Here is a 20,705-nt window from a genome sequence, read left to right as displayed (position 1 = left end):
TCTTCCCCGTGCCACAGAGAGAAACCACATCTCACGGGGACATGCCTCTGAAGAGGACAGCGAAACGGGCAAAGCGTTAGCAGAAAAATTACCAGACCGCAGCCTGGAAAAGCCACCACAGCTGCAAGAAATGAATGCTTGGAAAATAGCGTTTTTGCTGCAGATCACAACTGAAGAAAATGTTTGTTGTGCATATAAGCTTCAGTTTACTGGTGCTCCATATTTCAAACAAAATATGGCCCTTCTGGCAGACTGTGAGTAACCGGCTCCACTTGTGCCTGCAGCCCAGTAAGGGAAGGGTTTCTTACCTGGAGCATTGCTATCTCATCTGGGCTGCAGGAAGCGAGTATGCAACTTGCCTTTCCGGCTGCCAAGACGGTTCCCAGGTCACCTTCTAGCTCTGTTTATTTGCTCTTCCTCATTCATAGTGTGTCTGTGTGTGTGTCTGTATGTCTGCTTGTCCTCTGGGTCCTTCATAGTCCTCCGACAAGCACTGCTTTGGAGAATGTTTTCCAACCCCAGACAATGTACAGAATTGCCTCTCCCCCAGCAAGTGACTCCGTCCCACCCTTTCTTCTCCCTTTCCCCAGGTTTGCCACCTCCTCATTGCCGCAATTAGCAGGAGGGGGAGAACTGGGGGCCCAGAAGAAGGAAGAGGAACGGATTATGGCAGGGACTCCCCTCTACCAGAGCCAGCCCCTTTGGATGATATATGTATGTATGTATGCCATTCACACATGCTTCTTTTTGGGTTTGGGGTGGGGGGAATGAAATGATGCTTCTGCAATCCAGTTTCAGTTTGGGTTATGCAAGGTGGGTAGTATGAAGCCAAGCAAAAGGTGTATGAGCGTGATTTGGTTGTGGGGTTAAATCACGGTATCAGAATGGATCTAGTGTTGTGTATAATTTTGCAGGGACCAACCTTTGGGAGCAAGATTATTTTATTGCCATTTGCAGTTGTGCTTTTCCAGTTTTGGCATGTGGGTGACCTCGTGTGGCTGAGGGTCGTGTGTTGCTGTTGCTGTTTGCTTTATTTTTGGCACACTTGAGTTTGAAGCATTGCGTGCTATGCAACTTGACATATGTCTTTCCAAACAGGCTGTTGTAGTGATAGAAAAAGGGTAACCAAAATGGGTTGGAGTGGCTTTCCCACATAGAAAAACTAAGAAGGCAGAGGCGTAGCTCCAAGGTGCAGAGGTGTAGCTCCAAGTGGACAGGAGGGGCATGACGCACCGGGTGTGCACCCCTGTGGGGGTGTGGCGAGGGCATTCCAGGGGCATGGGGGGCATTCCAGGGCAGGACAGGGTGTTCTGGGGTAGAAAGGGGCTGGAAGATGCACTGGTGCACTGGGCACCTTCCCCCCTTGCTACACCTCGGCTTCGGTGGCTTTTCAGTTTAGCCGCCCTGATGGGAGTGGGACATGATAGAGGTTAATAAAATAACCATTGGTGAAGAGGATATAAAGGGAAAGAACATTTTTCCTTGCTGTATAATATGACAATTTGTGGGCACCCAATGAAGTGGGCGAGGAGTAGATTCACAACAGGAAAAATACAAATATGTCATGGACATCCTAATTAGCATGAGGGACCTCAGTGGCACAGGAATTAGTGATGGGTGCTAATTTCGATGTTCTCAAAAGGGAATTAGACAAATTTGTTGATTATAGGCACACACATCTTCTGAATAATAATAATAAGAGTTGGATTTATATCCCCCTTTCTCTCCTGTAAGGAGACTCAAAGGGGCTTACAAACTCCTTTCCCCTCCCTCCCTCACAACAAACACTTTGTGGTTTGGATGAGAGCTCCGAAGACCTGTGACAAGCCCAAGGTCACCCAGCTGGGATGTGTTGGAGTGCACAAGCTAATCTGGTCCACCAGGTAAGTCTGCATAGCTCAAGTGGCAGAGCGGGGAATCAAACCCAGTTCTCCAGATTAGAGTGCACCTGCTCTTAACCACAACACCACGCTGGTGTACTGAATGGTGACCAAGTGGAACTTCAATATTTGGAGGTAGTGTACACCTGGATACCCAATTGTGAGGGGCAATAACTGGGGGCAATTTTGGCCTCTGTACCTGTGCTTTTTGGTCTTCTGGAGCAAGTGCTCAAGCAAGCAAGATGCTATATTAGATAGGCCATTTAATATCTGAACTATGACCCTGAGATTGAACCTGGCGATGAACGGTTCCATATGCCCCGTTCGTATCTTTTGGTCTCCAACAACAAAGTGATTCAGTGCAACACTCCAGCTCTGCTAAGAAGATGCCTTGGAAGCAACCTTTCAAAAAAAGTCCTTGCTAAGCACCCAGGCACGTCTGCGGTTATCTCTGCATTCCGCTCTGCCAAACGTTTAAAGGTTTGCCCCTCATTAACTCTGATACCGTATTTGTTTCCAAACTTGTAAATACCTGCAGTGTTTTCTTCTGAACCTGGAAAAGCTATTGAGCTTTCAGGAACTTTGGGCTGTGAAAATAGAAGTGTGGGAGGTAGGTAATTGATTTCCTTGACGGTTTAATTAATTCCGGGGTACAGGAGTATTGACCGGCTGCTAGTTCCTTGCCTGTTCTTTTCGTTTTCTCTTCCCCCCACTCCCAGAGTTTGCAGCAATACCTCAAAGATATTTAAAGTCTACATGTTGAGGGAATTGACTGTTTGAAGCAGGGCCTGTTCTCTTTCCGAAGATTTTCTTTTTCATTATATTAGAAGTCTCTGCAGCATCTTCTTCACCTTTTAAATACAAAACTCCAGGTGTGGCTTTTATTCTCCAGTATATATATGAAAAAAAACCAGGAATAAATTATTTTAGTTCTCAGTGAAGAAGGATCTAATGCTATATTTACATTTATTTGCGTGACATACTTTTAGGCTGCCCTTTCTGTTTGTAATATTCATGGCGGTTTCTGAGATAAAAACGTACAACAAACATTAAGGCAGAGTAAACTTGAGATCCTTTCCTAACGAAATGACGTATTCATTCAATATAGCAAGGAGCAGATTAAAAGCAACTGATAACGTCGTTCCATGTTGTAGATAAAAATAATGTGATACTGAAATAATTCAAATCCTGTTGAAAGCGGCATTAGAACAGGAATCGATATACTTGTATGAACCACTATAGTTGAGGTTACTACTAACTTACCATATAGCAGTGGTGGCGAACCTTTGGCACTCCAGATGTTATGGACTACAATTCCCATCAGCCCCTGCCAGCATGGCCAATTGGCCATGCTGGCAGGGGCTGATGGGAATTGTAGTCCATAACATCTGGAGTACCAAAGGTTCACCACCACGGCCGTATAATGTCCTGCTGAACATCTGAGTTTCCCCCAATGCACAAAAAGACTCCATTCTAGGGAGGGTATTCCAGTACAGGGTTGTCACCAAAAAGATCCTGTATCACCCGATGCCCATGGTACATTGCCGGCAGATTGGGGAACACAGAACAGAACCTTGGGTGCTGATCTCAGCTGATGAGGAAAACAAAGTGGTCCGGTTAAATTTTTCCCAGCACTTTAAATGGGAGTATCTAGGAATTGCAGCTGATTGTTGTTAGATTTAGTTTAGAGTCATAGATCTGCCCAGTAGTGTGTGTGAGTGCAGTTTATAGAAACTTCCCCAAGAGATAAATGTAAAAGGTAAAACTTACATTTATTCAAGCATCTCCAGTTCACAGCTTTGTTCCAGGAAAAAGGTAGATAGAAAGAAACCCTAGTCTAAAGAGAGATTACTTTCCCTCACGACAGAGTTACAAGGCACAACTAACTTGGCCGCCATACATCCGTGTGTCTTGCGGTGTATGAGAATGCTACAGTGGGAAAGCCCCACTGTGGCAGGCTGCCATTGACCATGCGCTCAGGTCAAAGGCTAGAACAGAAGTGAAACCAGCATGGGGAAGAAAGGAAGTTAGTGGGCGGTCTCCTGGCCCAGACAAGGAGGGCAAACAAGAGAGGCAACTTCACAGTTAGAGTGAGATACACAGCACCCCCCAGTGTCCAGGCATGCAGGAGTCGCTTATTCCAACAATTGTAGCTCCCAATGCTGCCTGAAGAATATTGCTTTGTGGAGATTGTTCCTGTCCTGAACGTGAAGATGGGAGTGGAGTAGATGGGCTGCTGAGTGATCTTGTGTTTTGTGAAGTTGAGTTCATTCACAAATTCAGACAAAATGATACACACAGAACGTGGACTGAATAGGACATAGGATTCTTGCCTCACCATAGATGTTCATTTTTGCCTTAAACGTTCCTCCCCGGCTTTTTCATCAAGGTGATCACTTTTTGCATTTTCCCTCTGTCTCCTGAGTTCTTTTTTTAAAATTTGCAACACCATTCCCACCTTCTAACTGGGGGATCTCCATTCCTACTTAACTTCAACTATGGAAATCTCAAATCTCAAAAGTACTCCTGGCTTCTGAGATGTTGGGACTCGAATCTAGCTCTTGTGTTTTCTTATTTTAGGAAGTCCTGAATTAGTACAGGAGATGCAGTGGCATAGCACCTATGGGGAAGGGGAGGGCACAAGGCCCTGGGCAGAGCAGTGGGGCATGGTGGAGGCATTCTGGGGTCATGGGGAGGCGGGTGATGTCACAGCAGAGGCACAGGGTGCGTGCATGCCCCGCGCACAGTTTCCCCTCGCTTTGCCTCTGGGGAGATGTCTGGGGAGAGGGGTTTGTAACTCTCTTTCCTTTATCTGGGTCCATGTTCCCAAAAGATGGTAATTGCCCCACATCTGGAGGGAGTCATATATACAAACTAGCGTGGCCCGGCCACGCGTTGCTGTGGCTTATTGTGGTGAAATGGGAAAGGAACAGTAGCAGCAAATCAATTGCAGAGGCCAGCAGTACGTGCTCATGCAAACATGCAGCCTGATACTGTGCGATGTCAGTGATGTGTGTGCCCGCATTCCTTGGGAGGGGGAATGGAAAGGCACCTCTCCCACACATCTAGGCTGGCTGGTCATGATCCTTTACCTGGGAGTAAGTTTGGTTGGTGGCAATGTGTGTCGCTTCTGAGGAATCCCTCTGATGGGTGCGACGCAGCCATTCAAAGTATGTCATGGTTGCTGTACTGAGCTTACTCCTGAGTAATGCGTGCCTGGTTTTCTTAACTAACTGCAGTATTCAGGGAATCTAGGGTGCCTGGCCCCTCCCTCCCATCCCTTGCAAGTCGCCCCTCACTCTCTTCCCTCCCTCACTTCTCTTGTATGCCACCCCTCCCCCTCCTTCCCTTCCTTTTCCCTCCGCTAGGGTGGGTGGGTCATATCAAGATGCTGGGCCCCCTGCCTCCCCTCCCTTGCATGCAACCCCTCACTGTCTCCCCTCCCTCACTTCTCTTCCCTTGCATGCCACCCCTCTTCCTCCCTCCCTTCCCTTTCCCTCTGCTAGGGTGGGTGGGTCATATCAAGATGCTGGGCCCCTGCCTCCCCTCCCTTGCATGCCACCCCTCACTCTCTTCCCTCCCTCACTTCTCTTCCCTTGCATGCCACCCCTCTCCCTCCCTCCCTTCTCTTTCCCTCCGCTAGGGTGGGTGGGTCATATCAAGATGTACGGCCCCCTGCCTCCCCTCCCTTGCATGCCATAGCTCACTGTCTCCCCTCTCTCACTTCTCTTCCCTTGCATGCCTCCCCCACCGTCCCTTTCCTCTCCCTCCCTCTCTTCCCCTGCATGCCACCCAGTGGTGGGATCCAAAAATTTTAGTAACAGGTTCCCATGGTGGCGGGATTCGAACTGTGGCGTAGCGCCAATGGGGCTGGGCGGGGCATGACGGGGGCGTGGCCGGCCATTCCAGGGGCGGGGCATTACTGGGCGGGGCTGTGGCAAGGACACAGCGGCTGTGCCGGTCCTTGGGTGGGAAACAAATGCACGCAGGCGCAGGCTGCCACGCACACTGGTGCACCTCCTGCTAGACTGCTTCAAGTTCTGCGCGCTACTTCTGAGAGAAGGGGCGTAACTAAGGCAAAAATCACGTGACAAAATCACCAATTAGTAACCCCCTCTCGGCACACACAAATAATTAGTAACCTACTCTCGGGAACTCTGTGAGAAACTGCTGGATCCCATCTCTGATGCCACCCTCCCTTCCTCTCAGTGGCAGTGGAGGTTAAGAGCTCGTGTATCTAATCTGGAAGGAACCGGGTTTGATTCCTCCGTTCTGCTTCTGTCCGCCTGGGAGGCTGTGGGAGGCTTGATCTGGGGGAATCTCAGAGTAGCCTGTACACTCCCCACACACGCCAGCTGGGTGACCTTGGGCTAGTCACAGCTTTCTCGGGAGCTCTCTCAGTCCCACTCTGGCACCTCACAGGGTGTTTGTTTGTGAGGGGGGGGAAGGGCAAGGAGATTGGTCAGCCCCTTTGAGTCTCCCTACAAGAGAGAGAAGTGGGGGATATTAATCCAGACTCCTCCTCTTCCAGTTCTCCTCCTCCTCCTCCTCCTCCCTCCTCCTCCCCTCTCCTCGTGTGTATGTGTGTGTATGTGTTTCAGCCTTCCCACCTCGAGTTACTGCCTATGTGCTGTTTCCACTGCTCATCTTTTGGGCCATCTGGAGTGAACATTCTAAGAGCCGCACGAACGATTCTAAGAGTGACAGGTTACTGCGTCCCACAGGCCCCTCCTGGTCCTTTCACTCAGGGAGCGCCAGGAAAAAGGCATTTTTACCTGGGCCAGGTATGAAATTTCAGGTATGTGAACATCTGAAAACACTCTCGCCTGACTGACTATAGTGGCTGGAAATTTTCAGAGGAATTGGCCCAGCAGTTACTGAGGTACCCTGTCATCAACACATACACGGTTAGCTTTTTATATATATAGATGTATCATTCCCCTCCATGAGAAAAATAGCTGCTTGGAGGAAACTTTTCTAGATTATCAATTGGACAAGTGAAGGAGCTAACTTACTCTCACCTGCAGCACCACACAGCTGATATGATTTAAGCCAGCTCCCGAAGCTACTTTTTCCTAGAAGTCAAGCAAAACTGCAGACAGCATCCAGAATTTTAAAAAAGGAACCCAAATCTCCATTATCATATCAAGAGATTTGCGACCACTTGCTCTGTCTAGGGGTTCTTCCCTTCCTGTGTGCTGAATTGGTTCTCCCCGTTGAAGGGTCGGCAGCGGAATCAGCGCTCGCCAAACAGAGCTGGACATAGTTAATTCGGCTCGGCTCACACAGCTGCTCGGATCAATCCCAGAAACATAATGATGGGGGAGTAAAGATTTTCTCATTTCCCAAATGACTCCCTCTGATTCCAGTTGCTCGATTCAGTGTGCCTGGACTCAACATTGCTCCCCCATCCCCCACTCTCTCTCGCTTCTGCTAACACTTCACTTGGAAGTGGATTCTTCCCCTGTTTAGCTGAAGGGCCAGAAACGTGCAAATGCTGAATAGGCAAATGTGCAAATACACCTTGCTTTCCTTGAGCCCTGACCCTTGAACCAGCTTGCTTCTGGAAACGTCAGCATGCTTCCTGGTCCACAACTCACCAAAAATCAAAAAGCCTCCTCGCTGCCAAGAAGACTCAGTGGGCCACACCGACTTATGCCAGCCCAAAGAAGGAGGAGGAGGAGACGAAGAAGAAGAGTTGGATTTATATCCCCCCGTTTCTCTCCTGTAAGGAGACTCAAAGGGACTTACAATCTCCTTTTTCTCCCCACCACAACAAAAACCCTGTGAGGTGGGTGGGGCTGAGAGAGCTCCAAAGAACTGTGATTAGCCCAAGGTCACCCAGCTGGCATGTGTTGGAGTGCACAAGCTAATCTAGTTCACCGGATAAGCCTCCGCAGCTCAAGTGGCAGAGCAGGGAATCAAATCCGGTTCTCCAGATTAGAGTGTACCTGCTCTTAACCACTACACCATACTGGCTTAGGTTTGGTCCTCTAATGTGGGCAAAGATCAGAAGGGAGCCGAAGGTGGCACTGGGATGTTGATGTGGCATCCAGCACCATGTTCCAGCAAAGTGGGGTGGCAGCTGTATGCTGGCAGGATTGCCCCTCCACCAGCATAAGGGCCCCGGGGAGGGCACATCTGCTGGTGTGGCCAGTGCACTGCTCCCAAAGAGGATTCAGCCCCCCCCCTTTGGAAGAGGCTGTAAGTTTGCCTATTCACTTCTATAAGATGTGAATCAAGGGCTCTATAGTGAAAGGTCTCCCAGTCCGGTTCCCTGTTTCCTTCTAGCAATTACTATTGGGTAAGGTACATCTTGGGTGTGAATTCTTATAATATTTATCCTGCTGGCACTAGACAGGCTGATAGGAAGAATATGTATGTGTGTGGGGGGCGGGGGCTCTTTACACATTGGCACAGTGCCACGTCAAGCAAAAAATCGGAAGTAATTTCATCACATCCGTTTGACGCTCTAGGATTTCCTCCAAATTCTATGGCTTAACCCCGGAACGATGGCACTAGTCCCAGTTTTGTGCCAGAAGTGACACACGACACAGGTAAACGTGTGCCTTCGCTACGCCCAGTACTCTCACCAGGTAGAAAAATGATTGAAAGAGCCTCAAAATGAGATTTTGAAACCACAGTGTCTAATTACTTCCCCTGCCTGTCCCAAAAGAAAAAAAAATCTCTGAAAAGCTGTTTGAAATAATTGTTTTTAATAGTATTTATCGGGTTGTGCTCACTTGTCTGGGGATGATAGCCGTCATTTCCTCCTGCTGAACCTTGAAAAGATGAATTTCAGACTCTTAATGGAATTAAACCCACCAGGAATGAAACCACTATCAAAGGTCTGAAAAATAAAACCCAAAATGCTTTTAAAATATCAGGATCCTGGCATGTGCATATGTGGTTGGCTTGTAAAATATTTATTAAAGAATAATTTGTCAAATAATGAGCATAGCTCTCTTTCCAAGGTATACAAACCGCATACTATATTTCTCCTTGATCCAATTAAATATTGAAGACGGAGCATTTGTGTGTTTGTGTTTCCCCACGTTTGTCTATGATAGCCAGTGCTCTTAGCGGACTTCCACTGCTGCCCAACCAAGTTATATATAATTTTCTTTAAAAACCCGCAAGGCTGCAGTTTTCTTGATGGTTACTTTGAGAAAGTGGCTTTCAATGTTGTAAAAACTCAGACACATTAGAAAGCTAAATATTTGATAAGGTAGTTATACTTTTTTTATATAAAAAACGGGAAAGAAAATAGAGTATGCCGCTCATAAATTTAACATGCTAAAGTGCCCGACGAAAAGACGAGCAGAATGATTTTGAAATAAGTCCTTGTACCTTGTCGCTAAAAAGAAAACGTAATGATCCTCATAGCGGAAATTTTCAATGTATTGTTACCTAGCTGAGGTGGGATGGTTAAAAAGTCTCCCCAAGGGGGGGGGGAACCATTTTAGATGGGTTGAATTTTAGATGCGAAATGGGGTTAAGAGGTTGTGGGGAAGCAAAGCGAACCTTAGATGTTCGTGAAAATTTGTATATTTGTGCGTAATGGAAGATCTTTGTTTCTAGCAACAGGGTTTCTCAAAAACTAGTCATTCTGAAGCCCCTGCCTACAAATTGCCTTTTGACTATGAAGCTACAAAACATTGTATACAAATAGATAATGGTTTTGCAGCATGGTAAATTAAGACGAGTGTTCCTCGTTGCTTCCACAGCCTCTTCGGCCTAAATTGAACACAAATGTGCAATGCATGTGCTTGTGTGCATAGCAAGAGTTCTCTCATTACAGAATGATGCCTCTCTGTTCATCACCAAAACAGTATTTGGAGTGTGTCTGAGAACCATGGAATCATAGAGTTGGAAGAGACCCCAAGGGCCATCCAGTCCAACCCCCTGCCATTCAGGAACACACAATCAAAGCACTCCTGCCAGATGGCCATCCAGCCTCTCTTTAAAAACCTCCAAAGAAGGAGACTCCACCACTCTCCGAAGCAGTGAATTCCACTGTCGAATAGCCCTGACAGTCAGGAAGTTTTTCCTAATGGTTAGGTGGAATCTCTTTTCCTGCACCATGAAACCAATTAATATAAGAAGAGCCCAACCAGATCAGACCAGTGGGGCATCTAGTCCAACATCCTTTTCCAGACAACCACCAACCAGTTACCCTGGAGGACCAACAACAGGGCATAGAGGTTGAGGCCGTCCCCTGACGTCACTGCCTAAACCTGGAATGTCTTAACAGAGCCTTGAAAAGAGATCTAATGACATATGAAGTAAATTCTTTGCAGTAACACCAAGTGGAGGTGGTATGTTGTTGCCAAAAGAGCTCGGGGCAGTCAGGGAGACAAGCAAAGGGGGCACGAACTCCTGCGCCTCTCCGTCCCTGGGGTGCATGGTAGCAGAGCATGGGGAGCTCTGGCTGTGTCGGAATTGACATGCCAGCTTGCATCGACATGATAATGTTAATCGGCCAGTATCGAGGGAGGCCCCAGCAGGCAGCGAGTACAGCAAACTGAATTAGCAAATTCATTTCAAATGTATCCTGAAAGAAATATTGTATGAATAAAAGAAGAGGTTCTGGTTTCCCATCTGAGCCGTGAAGTGATGTACATCTTGTTTCATCCTCTCGCTGCTGGCTTTTATATTGTCTCTTTCCTGCTAAGGGCGGGCACCTGGCTGCAATTTCTTTCTTGGTTTTAAATCTGTCTATCAGCCTCCGGGTCAGGCAACGGGCAGTTTAATCCTGCAAATATTTGTGCAAGTTGAATGCATGAGTATGATCCAAAGGACTCTTTGGGGTTAAGATGGAAAACCTCCGTTTTACCTTCTTTAGGGTTGTCATCTTTATTTCTGTCACGTGTTAACTGTTGCATGGGAGCCATTTTTCAACTTTTTGAGCTGGAAATGGACAACAATCACAGGCTTGGTTTTCACAAGGGTGAAACAAAATCATAGTTGAGGACTAGGGTTGACAAATTAGAAATAGACTCTGATTTGTATAGTGAAGGGTAGCTTCGGTTGTTTGTTTTCTTTGACCTTGTTTCAATGAACCATGGTTGACCAGACATGGGTCCGCCATGCTAATTATTGGAACAGTGGAGACTCTTCCTCACATTGACTGTCTGAGATGTGTGGGTACCAGGAATTTCACTCCTAGACAAATCTGTAAGAGACTCTGACACTTCTGTTGCAGGACTTCTGTTAAATAATGTTTTTTTCCAGTGTCTCTTGGAAAAAGTAGCAAAATTTCTCCTACAAGTGAGGGAACTCTGTAAGTAACATCTAATGCTAGATACAGTTTCTCTGTGTTTCGATCTTACTCTTGCTTTGTACATTACAAATGTCTGGTAACGTATTGGAACCTATTTTATATGCGAAATTGAGGGACTTGAGCACCTTCCTTATGAGGAGAGGCTGCAGCGTTTTGGACTGTTTTCATTTGGAGAGGAGACATCTGAGGGGGGATATGATTGAAGTCTATAAAATTATGCATGGGGTAGAAATCTAAAATATAAATTAAAAAAATGTCAACAGAGGGAATTTTTCTCTCTCTTTCTAGATCTAGAACCAGGGGGCATATGCATTGAAAATGCTGGAGGGAAAAAGAATTAGAACTAATAAAAGGAAATATTTCTTCATGCAACGCGTGATTGGTGTTTGGAATATGCTGCCACAGGAAGTGGTGTTGGCCACTCACCTGGATAGCTTTCAAAGGGGCTTGGACAGATTGATGGAGGAGAAGTCGATGTATGGCTACCAATCTTGATCCTTTTTGATCTGAGCTTGCAAATGCCTTAGCAGACCAGGTGCTCAGGAGCAGGAGCAGCAGCAGCAGCAGCAGAAGGCCCTTGCTTTCACATCCTGCCTGTGAGCTCCCAAAGGCACCTGGTGGGCCACTGCGAGTAGCAGAGTGCTGGACTAGATGGGCTCTGGTCTGATCCAGCAGGCACTTTCTTATGTTCTTAAAGGTGGTGGTTTTTGTTGTTGTTGGAACAGAGTTGGTTGTTCATGAAAACTGGGCATTCAAGGTTTGGCCTGTCCAGTTGGTTGCAGGGTGTTGGCTTATATGCTTAATGAGTCAGCTTTGGGGAAGGGTAGAAAACAGGGAAACTGCTTCCACTTTGGGTTCTAACTTCCATGCTTCAGCGGTGACAGGTATAATTAATTTCATAATCGAATTGTATCAATTGCTTATGGATGGTCTGTTGGAATTCCGTTTAGTATTGTCTGGGACTAAGAACATAGCTGTGACTATGACCCTTGAAAATAGCTCACCTAAATTTCAACGCAGCGTACAATCGTGTGGGTCTTATTCTTCAGTCCCCACTATGATATTTAAATAATATCAATACAATGTACTAGGAAGTTTGCTGATGATGCTATTCTGAATCGCCCATGTTGCTCTAAGGATCTTGAAAGATACAGTGATAATTTACCAATACAACCCTTTGGGAAGTTTTGGAAGTCCCACTGAACGCTCAATCTCTTATAAGTGCTTAGTTTGCTAATTATTTCATCAATTAAGCCAAAGCAGGCAATCATTCCACAAAAACTCCATCAATAGGGTAGCATACCTGAACGTCTCTCAGCTGCAGCGAAAGCAAAAAAAAATCTGATATGATTTAAGCATCTCATAGTTGGATGTACAATCCTTTCTTCTCGGAGATGATTTGCAATTGGGGAAGTGGATGGAAATACATCTCCTGACATCCTTCTATTAACAGAGCAGGCTTCAAAGAAAGTATTATTAATGATGTAATTAATATAGATAGATACAGTATACATCAAACAGGTCATTACTGCAGAGGTGTGGATGTTGCAATTTGTATTAAAGATTCATTCTGAGCTTGCAGTCAAAGTGATATGAGCTGCTGTGTCTAGAAGTTAGTAGAAATACAGCATGGGTCTTCTCTTACTGTCAGTTTTCCGCAGCCCTCCTTTTGGTTATTCCCCCTCCCCCAAATGATTGCACACCCCGGCTTTGCCTGCTGAGTGTGAAATGGGTCAGCGATGAAATCTGGTTTCATATCCCTTTTTCTGAATGACCCTTGACTTCAGCAGCCCAAGACACACTGGCAAAAAGATTCCTTTCCCAGTTTTAACCTCTGAGGAAAAAAATCTTTATAGGATGCTAATTCAAAGATGTCTGTCAAGCTTCTGAGGCCCGGTCATCTGGGAAATCAGAGTTTACTTCAAGCTGAAGATGAAGAAGAAGAGTTTGGATTTATACTCTACCTTTCTCTCTTTTAAGGAGATCTGATGAGATCCAGCTATCCTGGACCATCTCAGTCAGGGTCATTAGTGTCTGAGAGAAGAATGCCATTTTGGAGGTGTGAGCTTTTGACCATCAACAAAAGAAGAAGAGGAGGAGAAGGAGGGGGAGGGTTGGATTTATACCCCGCCTTTCTCTCCTGTAAGGAGACTCAAGGTGGCTTACAAGCTCCTTTCCCTTCCTCTCCCCACAACGGACCCCTTGTGAGATAGGTGGGGCTGAGAGAGTTCAGCGAGAACTGTGACTAGCCCAAGGTCTAGGGAGTAATGGGTTCAAGGCGAAGGAAAAGAGATTCCACCTAAACATCAGAAAAAAAAACTTCCTGACAGTCAGGACTGTTCGACAGTGGGATGCACGACCTCGGAGTGTGGTGGAGTCTCCTTCTCTGGAGGTTTTTAAAGAGAGGCTGGGTGGCCACCTGTCAGGAGTGCTTTGATTGTGAGTTCCTGCATTGCAAGGGGTTGGACTTGATGGTGCTTGGGGTCTCATCCAACACTATGATTCTATGATGTCTCTGGGAGAAGTTGGGCTCAAGGGTAGAACATCTGCTTTGCATGCAATAGGTCTCAGGTGGATCTAGTAATGGACATGAAAGATTTCTACCACCCCTCTGAGGTCATGCACGTTGATTTATTAAGTGAAGGGGCAGGAACAAAAGCATAAGAAGCAGAGATTGTTTGGGAAGGAAACCAACGTGCTTCTCCAAGCATCTTTCCACTGATATCTGAGAGCACTGAGTAGAAATAAGTGAAGTAGAAAAGCTGGGTCTGGGATTTCTCATTGGACAATTTCATATCGAGAGTATGTCAGTTGCAGGTGATTTAATTTCCTAGTGTGGGATTTGCTGAGGGAAAGGTCTGCCTGCAGTGTTGAGGGGGAGGGAAAAAACCCCACTTTCCCCTCTATTCTTTTGTGCTTTATAAATTATGGGGTAGCCAGATGGACTCGGTGAGAGCCCCATGAAATCAAACAATAGCTTGGCCAGGAATTTCTAGCATCAAGATAAACTAGTAAATTATTCATTTTGCTGATAGCAAAAATAAGCACAATTGTCTTCTGGATAGCGGTTATATAGAGCCAGCCAGGGATTCCCGCATGATGGATTTTGGGAGTTACATTGCTGGCTTTCTTAGGGGCTCCGGGCACCAAATGCTGAATGCTGTAGGCATAGCTGAAGAGGGAAATTGGGCATTAGGCTGGCATAGGCAGAGACTGCATACCAATAAGAACTCTGTGATCTGACTAAGAGTTTCAGCAAACTTATGAGAAACCCTTATCATCTTTCGAAGGTGCCTTAAGCTACATCCATGTGAGGTTCTGAAGTGTAAAAAGTGACTTAGTCCTGGGCTAAGTAGCATAGAGACGATTCGGAAGTTCTTCTTGCTCTTTCGACCCCTCCGTTCACTTTTCCATAACACGACTTTTTAATGCAAATCAAATCTAGGATTCTTTGTTTCTGCTTCCTCGCACCATTTTTCAAATTACTTGATTCACAGTTTTCAACATTATTTGAGTGTTTGGAGCTAACAGCATGCATTTGTGAAGACAAGGGAATTTAATAGGCTGACATGGAGAGGAAATTCAGTAGAGGCTACCCCCACCCCACCCCAAAAACACACACACACACACGCACTCCAGACATATAATATAGGTTCCAAGAGATATGGAAAAAATAGAGTGAGTGCCAAAATTCAACTAAAGCCAAATTCAATGCAGATTTGTTGGGGGAGGTCTTCCACTCCTGCTAAAAAGACATCAACTGAATTACAAGTTGAAAGCTAAAAGAGTCTCAGAAAGATGACTTAGTTTGTGGGTTCCCCCTTTGTGAATGCTTGAGAGGCGCTGCCACCATCGTCCCTTGGTGACCTGTTTGAGGATCAAAGTGTGTCACAGATAGAAGTTGATTGAAAAACTGTGTCGGAGTCGGTATGAAGAATGAGTTGCTGTGACTGACATTTCATTTCTGGGGCAGCAGCTAGGGAGATTAATATACCTGCCTGGGCTCGTGTTTTACTTGCTATCCCTGGCTATTCGGGAATGGCACGTCGGGAGCAGCACGCCATTCCTCATTTGCATAATTGAAAAGGACCTGGTGGCACCCTACCTGAAACATGGCAAAGGGAGGCTTCAAGGGGTGTGTTAAGAAAGGAGGGGTTATCCTTTGAAATTTTAGTAAGTGTAGGTAAATTTAGTAAGTGGGAGTCACCTTAAATCTACAACCCTTCATATAACTGGGCTTCTTCTGGACAAGGTAAACAAGCTCTATCTGACCATGGTCTCAATTTCATATTTCTGATTTGGCCTCATTGACTGAGCCATTGGTGGAGGGCTGGGGAGTTGAGTTCTGCAATACCTAGGAAACAATATGGCTAACCATCTTACATGTCTGGATTGTTTTGCGTACATGCTCAAAATCAGCTGCGTGGAATCATAGCATTGGTCTGCCTAGGTCAATATTGCTGACAGCCAGAGTCACGGCAGCTCGCTGGAGGGTTCTTGAGTCATTGGGGTCACATTAGCTGCCAGAACCGGAGCTGTGGTATCCTGGGAGTAATTGGACTCGTTTTGAAAACCTCCGTTCAAGTTGAAATCTGCACCCTCTAAATAAACCTTTGAGGGCATTTGTGGCTTACCTGTTACGTTCATCCGGAGTTTAACCTCTTATGCAAAATGGATGCTTTAAGAGGGTTTCGTTGTTTTTGAGGCTTGTGCTATAATAACACAATTCCATACTCTGTTCAAAGGCGGCTGCCTGCGCTGGGCTGGGGAAAGTTGAAGCTGCATCGAGTCTGCAGAAGTTGTGAATGAGCCTTTTGTTCATTTGGTGTCAGGAATGGTACATGTTTTCTCGGCAACATGGGTAACATCAATTATCTGTATGCTGCACTGATCAATGGTCTGGAACAAATATCCATTTATATGAAATGGCGTCTTACAAAGCGGCTTTAATTATACTCTGGGATGTTTCAATTTAAAACGATTCTTACGCTGTAAAATAAAGTTTTCGGCATTTTTCTTGCTTGTCGAGACTTCTTTTCACACTGGAAATATGGTGTGAGGGAAAGGAACTGTAACCTTCCCTGAACTGTTGGATTATGTCCTAGAATAGTATATGGATTGTATGCATCACATCGAGAGGTTTTGTAGTGTTCTGTCAATGAACATCAGCAACACAGAGGAGACAGACAACCAGCCGATAGAGAAGGGAATATATAACAATGCATGGGTGTTCCTGTGGCGTTCCTTGATGCAAAAAATGCATTTCTTGAAACGTTCAAACCTCTGTTCAGGTGAGCCCTGAAGTACACGGGAGCAGCCTCGTCCTCAGAGCGCCAGAGGGCTTGTCAGCAAGGGAAGCCGGAGGAACGAAGTTGGTGGCTGCGCATTGTTATATCAAGGAGAATAATTGAAGCAGACCTGAGCCGTTTCCCACTGTCATTCTGAGGAGGGGATTAGAGGCTTCGGTCCAACTGAAACATGCACGAATTGTGCATCTAATTCTGCATGAGCAAAACTAATTGGCAGTGCTTCTCAAAGGGACATTATGCACTTCTAAAATTCTTCATATTGTCGAGTCACATGTTTTCTGGGACACATCAGCATCCCAGCCGTACCTTCCACGTTTTCTGAATGCAGAACTGCTCCCTGTCGTGGTGTCTGCTTTTGCTACATCTGGGCCCACACCAGAGGATCCTTCTGGGAGAAGAAGCTTAGGAGCAGCAGTGGCGTAGTGGTTAAGAGCAGGTGCATTCTAATTTGGAGGAACCGGGTTTGATTCCCCACTCTGCCACTTGAGCTGTGGAGGCTAATCTGGGGAATTCAGATTAGCCTGTGCACTCCCACGCATGCCAGCTGGGTGACCTTGGGCTAGTCACAGTTCTTCTGAGCTCTCTCAGCCCCACCCACCTCACAGGGTGTTGGTTGTGTGGGGGAAGGGAAAGGGGATTGTAAATCCAAACTCCTCCTCCTCCTCCTCCTCCTCCTCCTCCTCCTCCTCTTCTTCTTCTTCATCATCACCATCATCATCACAATAGGACTATCTCCCCTGCTCTATGGATTCTTTCCCCAGGCACAAAATAATCTCCCTGCCCCAAATAAGTGAGAAAGTGTCAAGAGGCTGGCACACCTGGTTAAAACCGGGATATGGGTCTGATGTATGATATCCAGGCCTTAATGGCTTTGCGTCATGTCTTATTATTAGCCATGGCGATGCCAGTTATGCAACCGGGTGTGAAAACTAGGCAGTTGTAGCTGTTGGTAGTAGTTGCAACCTGCAAGCCACCTTCTCCTTGCTCAGAATCTGGAATTCCCTGATTGCTGTGCCTTTTCAGCTCCCCCACCCTGACTCCTCACACAATGCTGCCCCTTGAGAGAGGGACAGCATGGTGCAGTGGTTAAAGAGCAGGTACACTATAACCTAAAGAACCACACAGGCGGTTGATTTTAAGCAGGTGTGCCAACTGTTGGGTCCTAGTGCAGAGGAAAAGGCTTCCCAGTGGAGGATAATACCCTGTTAATTGTTTTGACAAATGGGAGGCCCTTATTCAGAAGTCTGGATAGGAGTCGGGATGTATCATCTGACCTGCTGCAGCTGTTTTTTGCTGAAAGGTGTTGTGAGAGGTTGTATGTCATCATATATCCAAATATTAAAAGATCCAAATCTGAGACGCACACTTGCTATGGCCAGATTTAATGTAATTCCATCGGCTGTGTTGCAAGGAAGGTATCAAAAGAAACCAATGGTTGAGAGAACTTGCTCATGTGAAGGAGGCCAAATAGAAACTTTAGTTCATTCTCTTTTTAATTACCCCCAAAAGACCCCCATAAGAAGTAAACATTGGCATCATGTGTTGTCAAAGCGTGAGGGGTTATCGGATGACCCAAAAATTTACTTCCTTTTAAACAATTCAAATGAAGCTTTCTGTGAAATAGTAGCCAAATTTCTCTTTCATGTAATTAATGCTTTGGAACAAAATATGAGTATGCAACCATTAAGCATCAGTGAGAGTCTGATTGATTTTATATATAATTATATATTTTAGACTGTGATTTTGTAATTTTTTTAATATACCAATAAAGGCTTTGCATGCATGCAGAAAGGTGTTGTGCCTACCAAACCCGGTTTCTCTCCCCACCCCTGACGGTTGTCCGAGCCCGCCTACCCTAACTCTGCCCTCCGGTGTGTGCAAAGTCTAGGAAACTATCTGGAAATCTCCTGGCAATATTTCAACCCTACTTTTTGCTCGCGTTTTTAAACTTATTGACTAGAAACTCTTTGGCTTATTAGAAGTAATTACTTCGAGGGATGCGAGGGAGATTAATATTCATGGGCCAGATTGATAGCGTGCGGAAGAAAGATGCGACACTTCACTGTTGTGTTCACTGTGTTGAGTTTAGAGTGGGGATTGATGAAAAATGGGGGGTAGTGCACTGTATGAACCTAAGTGATGAACTGTGGGCTTATTTACCATCTGGTTTGCCAGCAAGGCGTTTTTTCATGTCACGAAAATTGCACTCTCCGTATTGGAGTGATTCGGAAATCTGTTTCTTGGAGTCTTGTCTAAATACGTTACTGAGAATTTGATAGTATTTCATTTCAGACAGCATATTTACAAAAAAGAGAGAGAGAGAGAGAATGGAAGAGAACTGAGAAGCCAGCCAGCAAGCAAAAAAAGCCAGTCAATTGCACCACAATTATCTGGAAATAAACACTGCTGTGCAAATGCAGAAGTGGTAATAACTCCCCTGAGTTAGTCGGCATCTGCATTCAAAAGTGTTAGAGCAGATTAAGGAAGAGAGCGCTGAGATTAAGGGTATCAGAATGTGATCTGCTTTCTTGCAGGGGCTGAGGCAGGGAAGAGAAGTCATTTAATTGGTAGTGAGGATGCCGCAGGTGGTTTGGAATCAAGGGAGGTGCATGCGGGTGTGGAGCGAAGGTTTTGCAGGAGGTTTGAATGCAGTTCTCTGCATCCCTGCAGAATTGCCTGCTGGGTGACCTTGGGCCTGTCACAGTTCTCTCAGAACTCTCTCAGCCCCACCCACCTCACAAGGCATCTGTTGTGGGGAGAGGAATGGAAAGGAGTTTGCAAGCCACTTGGAAACACTTTACAATTGAAAAAAGCAGGGTATAAATCCAAACTTTTCCTCCTCCTCCTCCTCCTCCTCCTCCTCCTCCTCCTGCTGCTGCTCCGGTGTGTGAGTCCATATTTTTGGTTTAGACTTTACACACCTTTGTTTATGCATGTTATTTATTCATTTTACACACTTATTAGCCCCTTATCTTCCTTACAGAGCTGAAGGCAGCTGACAACATAAATAAAATACATCAAAATTATCCTCAGCTGCCTTCTGAAGATTGACAGTGGAAGGAACGGGCACGTCTCTCTGGGGAGGTTGTTCGTAATTGTGGGGCTACCACTTAAAAGGCCTCTCATGTGTGCCGTCAAATGAGCTTCTTTGAGTAGTAGACAGTCAGGAGGATTTTTCTCTGTGAACTTATTCCCCAGGTGGGAACATATGTTCCTGGGAAGTAGCATGCTTACGAATGAATGGCACAATGCCCATGCGTCCTGCAGGTAAAAAGAATGTCCATCATTACTTCCGATGTTGCTGAAGCATGTTATGAATATTTGTCATAGTTTTCTGGAACCATCATTCAGGGAACTTTAAAAGGTTGGTGCAGCCAGGCAATCATTTCTCTGGGCATCTAGAGCAGTAAAGAACCCGTTGCTCTAACCCTGAACTATTAACAATTCTCAACAAATATCCAGAAGGCAGAATTCTTAATCTGCATCATACTGCGGTTTCCTTTCCCATGTTAAAGCATGTTAGGAGTTTGGGACATTGCTTTCCATTGAACTAAAGTTTGAAGGTGCTGGGAATAGCTTTGAGTGGTAGCTGCCATGGCTGAGAACTTGTGGGCACGAAACTGAGTTCACCCCTGAGGGGATATTTGGGCCAGAATATTATTTCAGGATTTTTAAAATTTAGTTCAAATGTCTGTTAGTCATCTTTCTGTTTTGTGGTGGTCCAGGCAACTTTTTTTCAATTTTGCCTTGCATCCCAGCTGACTCGTGGTGATCCCATGTGGTTTTCAAGGTGAGAGAAACTCAAAGATGGTTTATCATTGCCAGTGTCCATCTCTGGACCCTGGTGTTCCTTGGTTGTTTCTCATCTAAATACTGACCAGGCTAACCCTGCTTAGCAACTGAGATCTGACAAGTTTGGCCTGGCCTGAGCTATCCAGGTAAGGGCAAGGTGGCTTACAATGTAACTACAACAATTGTAGAAAACACATAAAAACCACACAAATATCCTTGCATCAGGGATATTTAGAAGAAGAAGAACAAGAGTTGGTTTTAATACTTTTCTCAAGAGTCTCAAAGAAGCTTACAATCACCTTTCCTTCCCCAAAACAGACACCTTGTGAGGCAGGTGGGATGGAGCGTGTTCAGAGAGAACTGTGACTAGCCCAAGGTCACCCAGCAGGCTTCATGTGAAGGAGCGGGGAAACAAATCCATTTCTCCAGACATGAGTCTGC

The 20,705-nt window shown here is 45.7% G+C and overlaps 1 protein-coding gene across 20 annotated transcripts in view; it reads left to right on the top strand.

Annotated features, from left to right (window-relative positions):
• RBFOX1 (RNA binding fox-1 homolog 1) overlaps positions 1-20,705 on the top strand; it is a 1,291,038-nt gene that overhangs the window by 792,652 nt on the left and 477,681 nt on the right. For 4 of the 20 annotated variants that reach the window (XM_048494246.1, XM_048494247.1, XM_048494256.1 and 1 more), the window contains one exon: positions 591-714. The exons of 15 other annotated variants lie outside the window; for them this stretch is intronic. In XM_048494246.1, the coding sequence (XP_048350203.1) occupies positions 591-714 (124 nt within the window). Of the gene's footprint in view, positions 1-590; positions 719-20,705 lie in introns of all 20 variants that reach the window. One more of the 20 variants, XM_048494259.1, reaches the window with a different exon arrangement.

This window comes from Sphaerodactylus townsendi, linkage group LG04, assembly GCF_021028975.2.
Source record: "Sphaerodactylus townsendi isolate TG3544 linkage group LG04, MPM_Stown_v2.3, whole genome shotgun sequence".
Taxonomy (NCBI): domain Eukaryota; kingdom Metazoa; phylum Chordata; class Lepidosauria; order Squamata; family Sphaerodactylidae; genus Sphaerodactylus; species Sphaerodactylus townsendi.
This window is presented reverse-complemented; position numbering and strand designations above follow the sequence as displayed.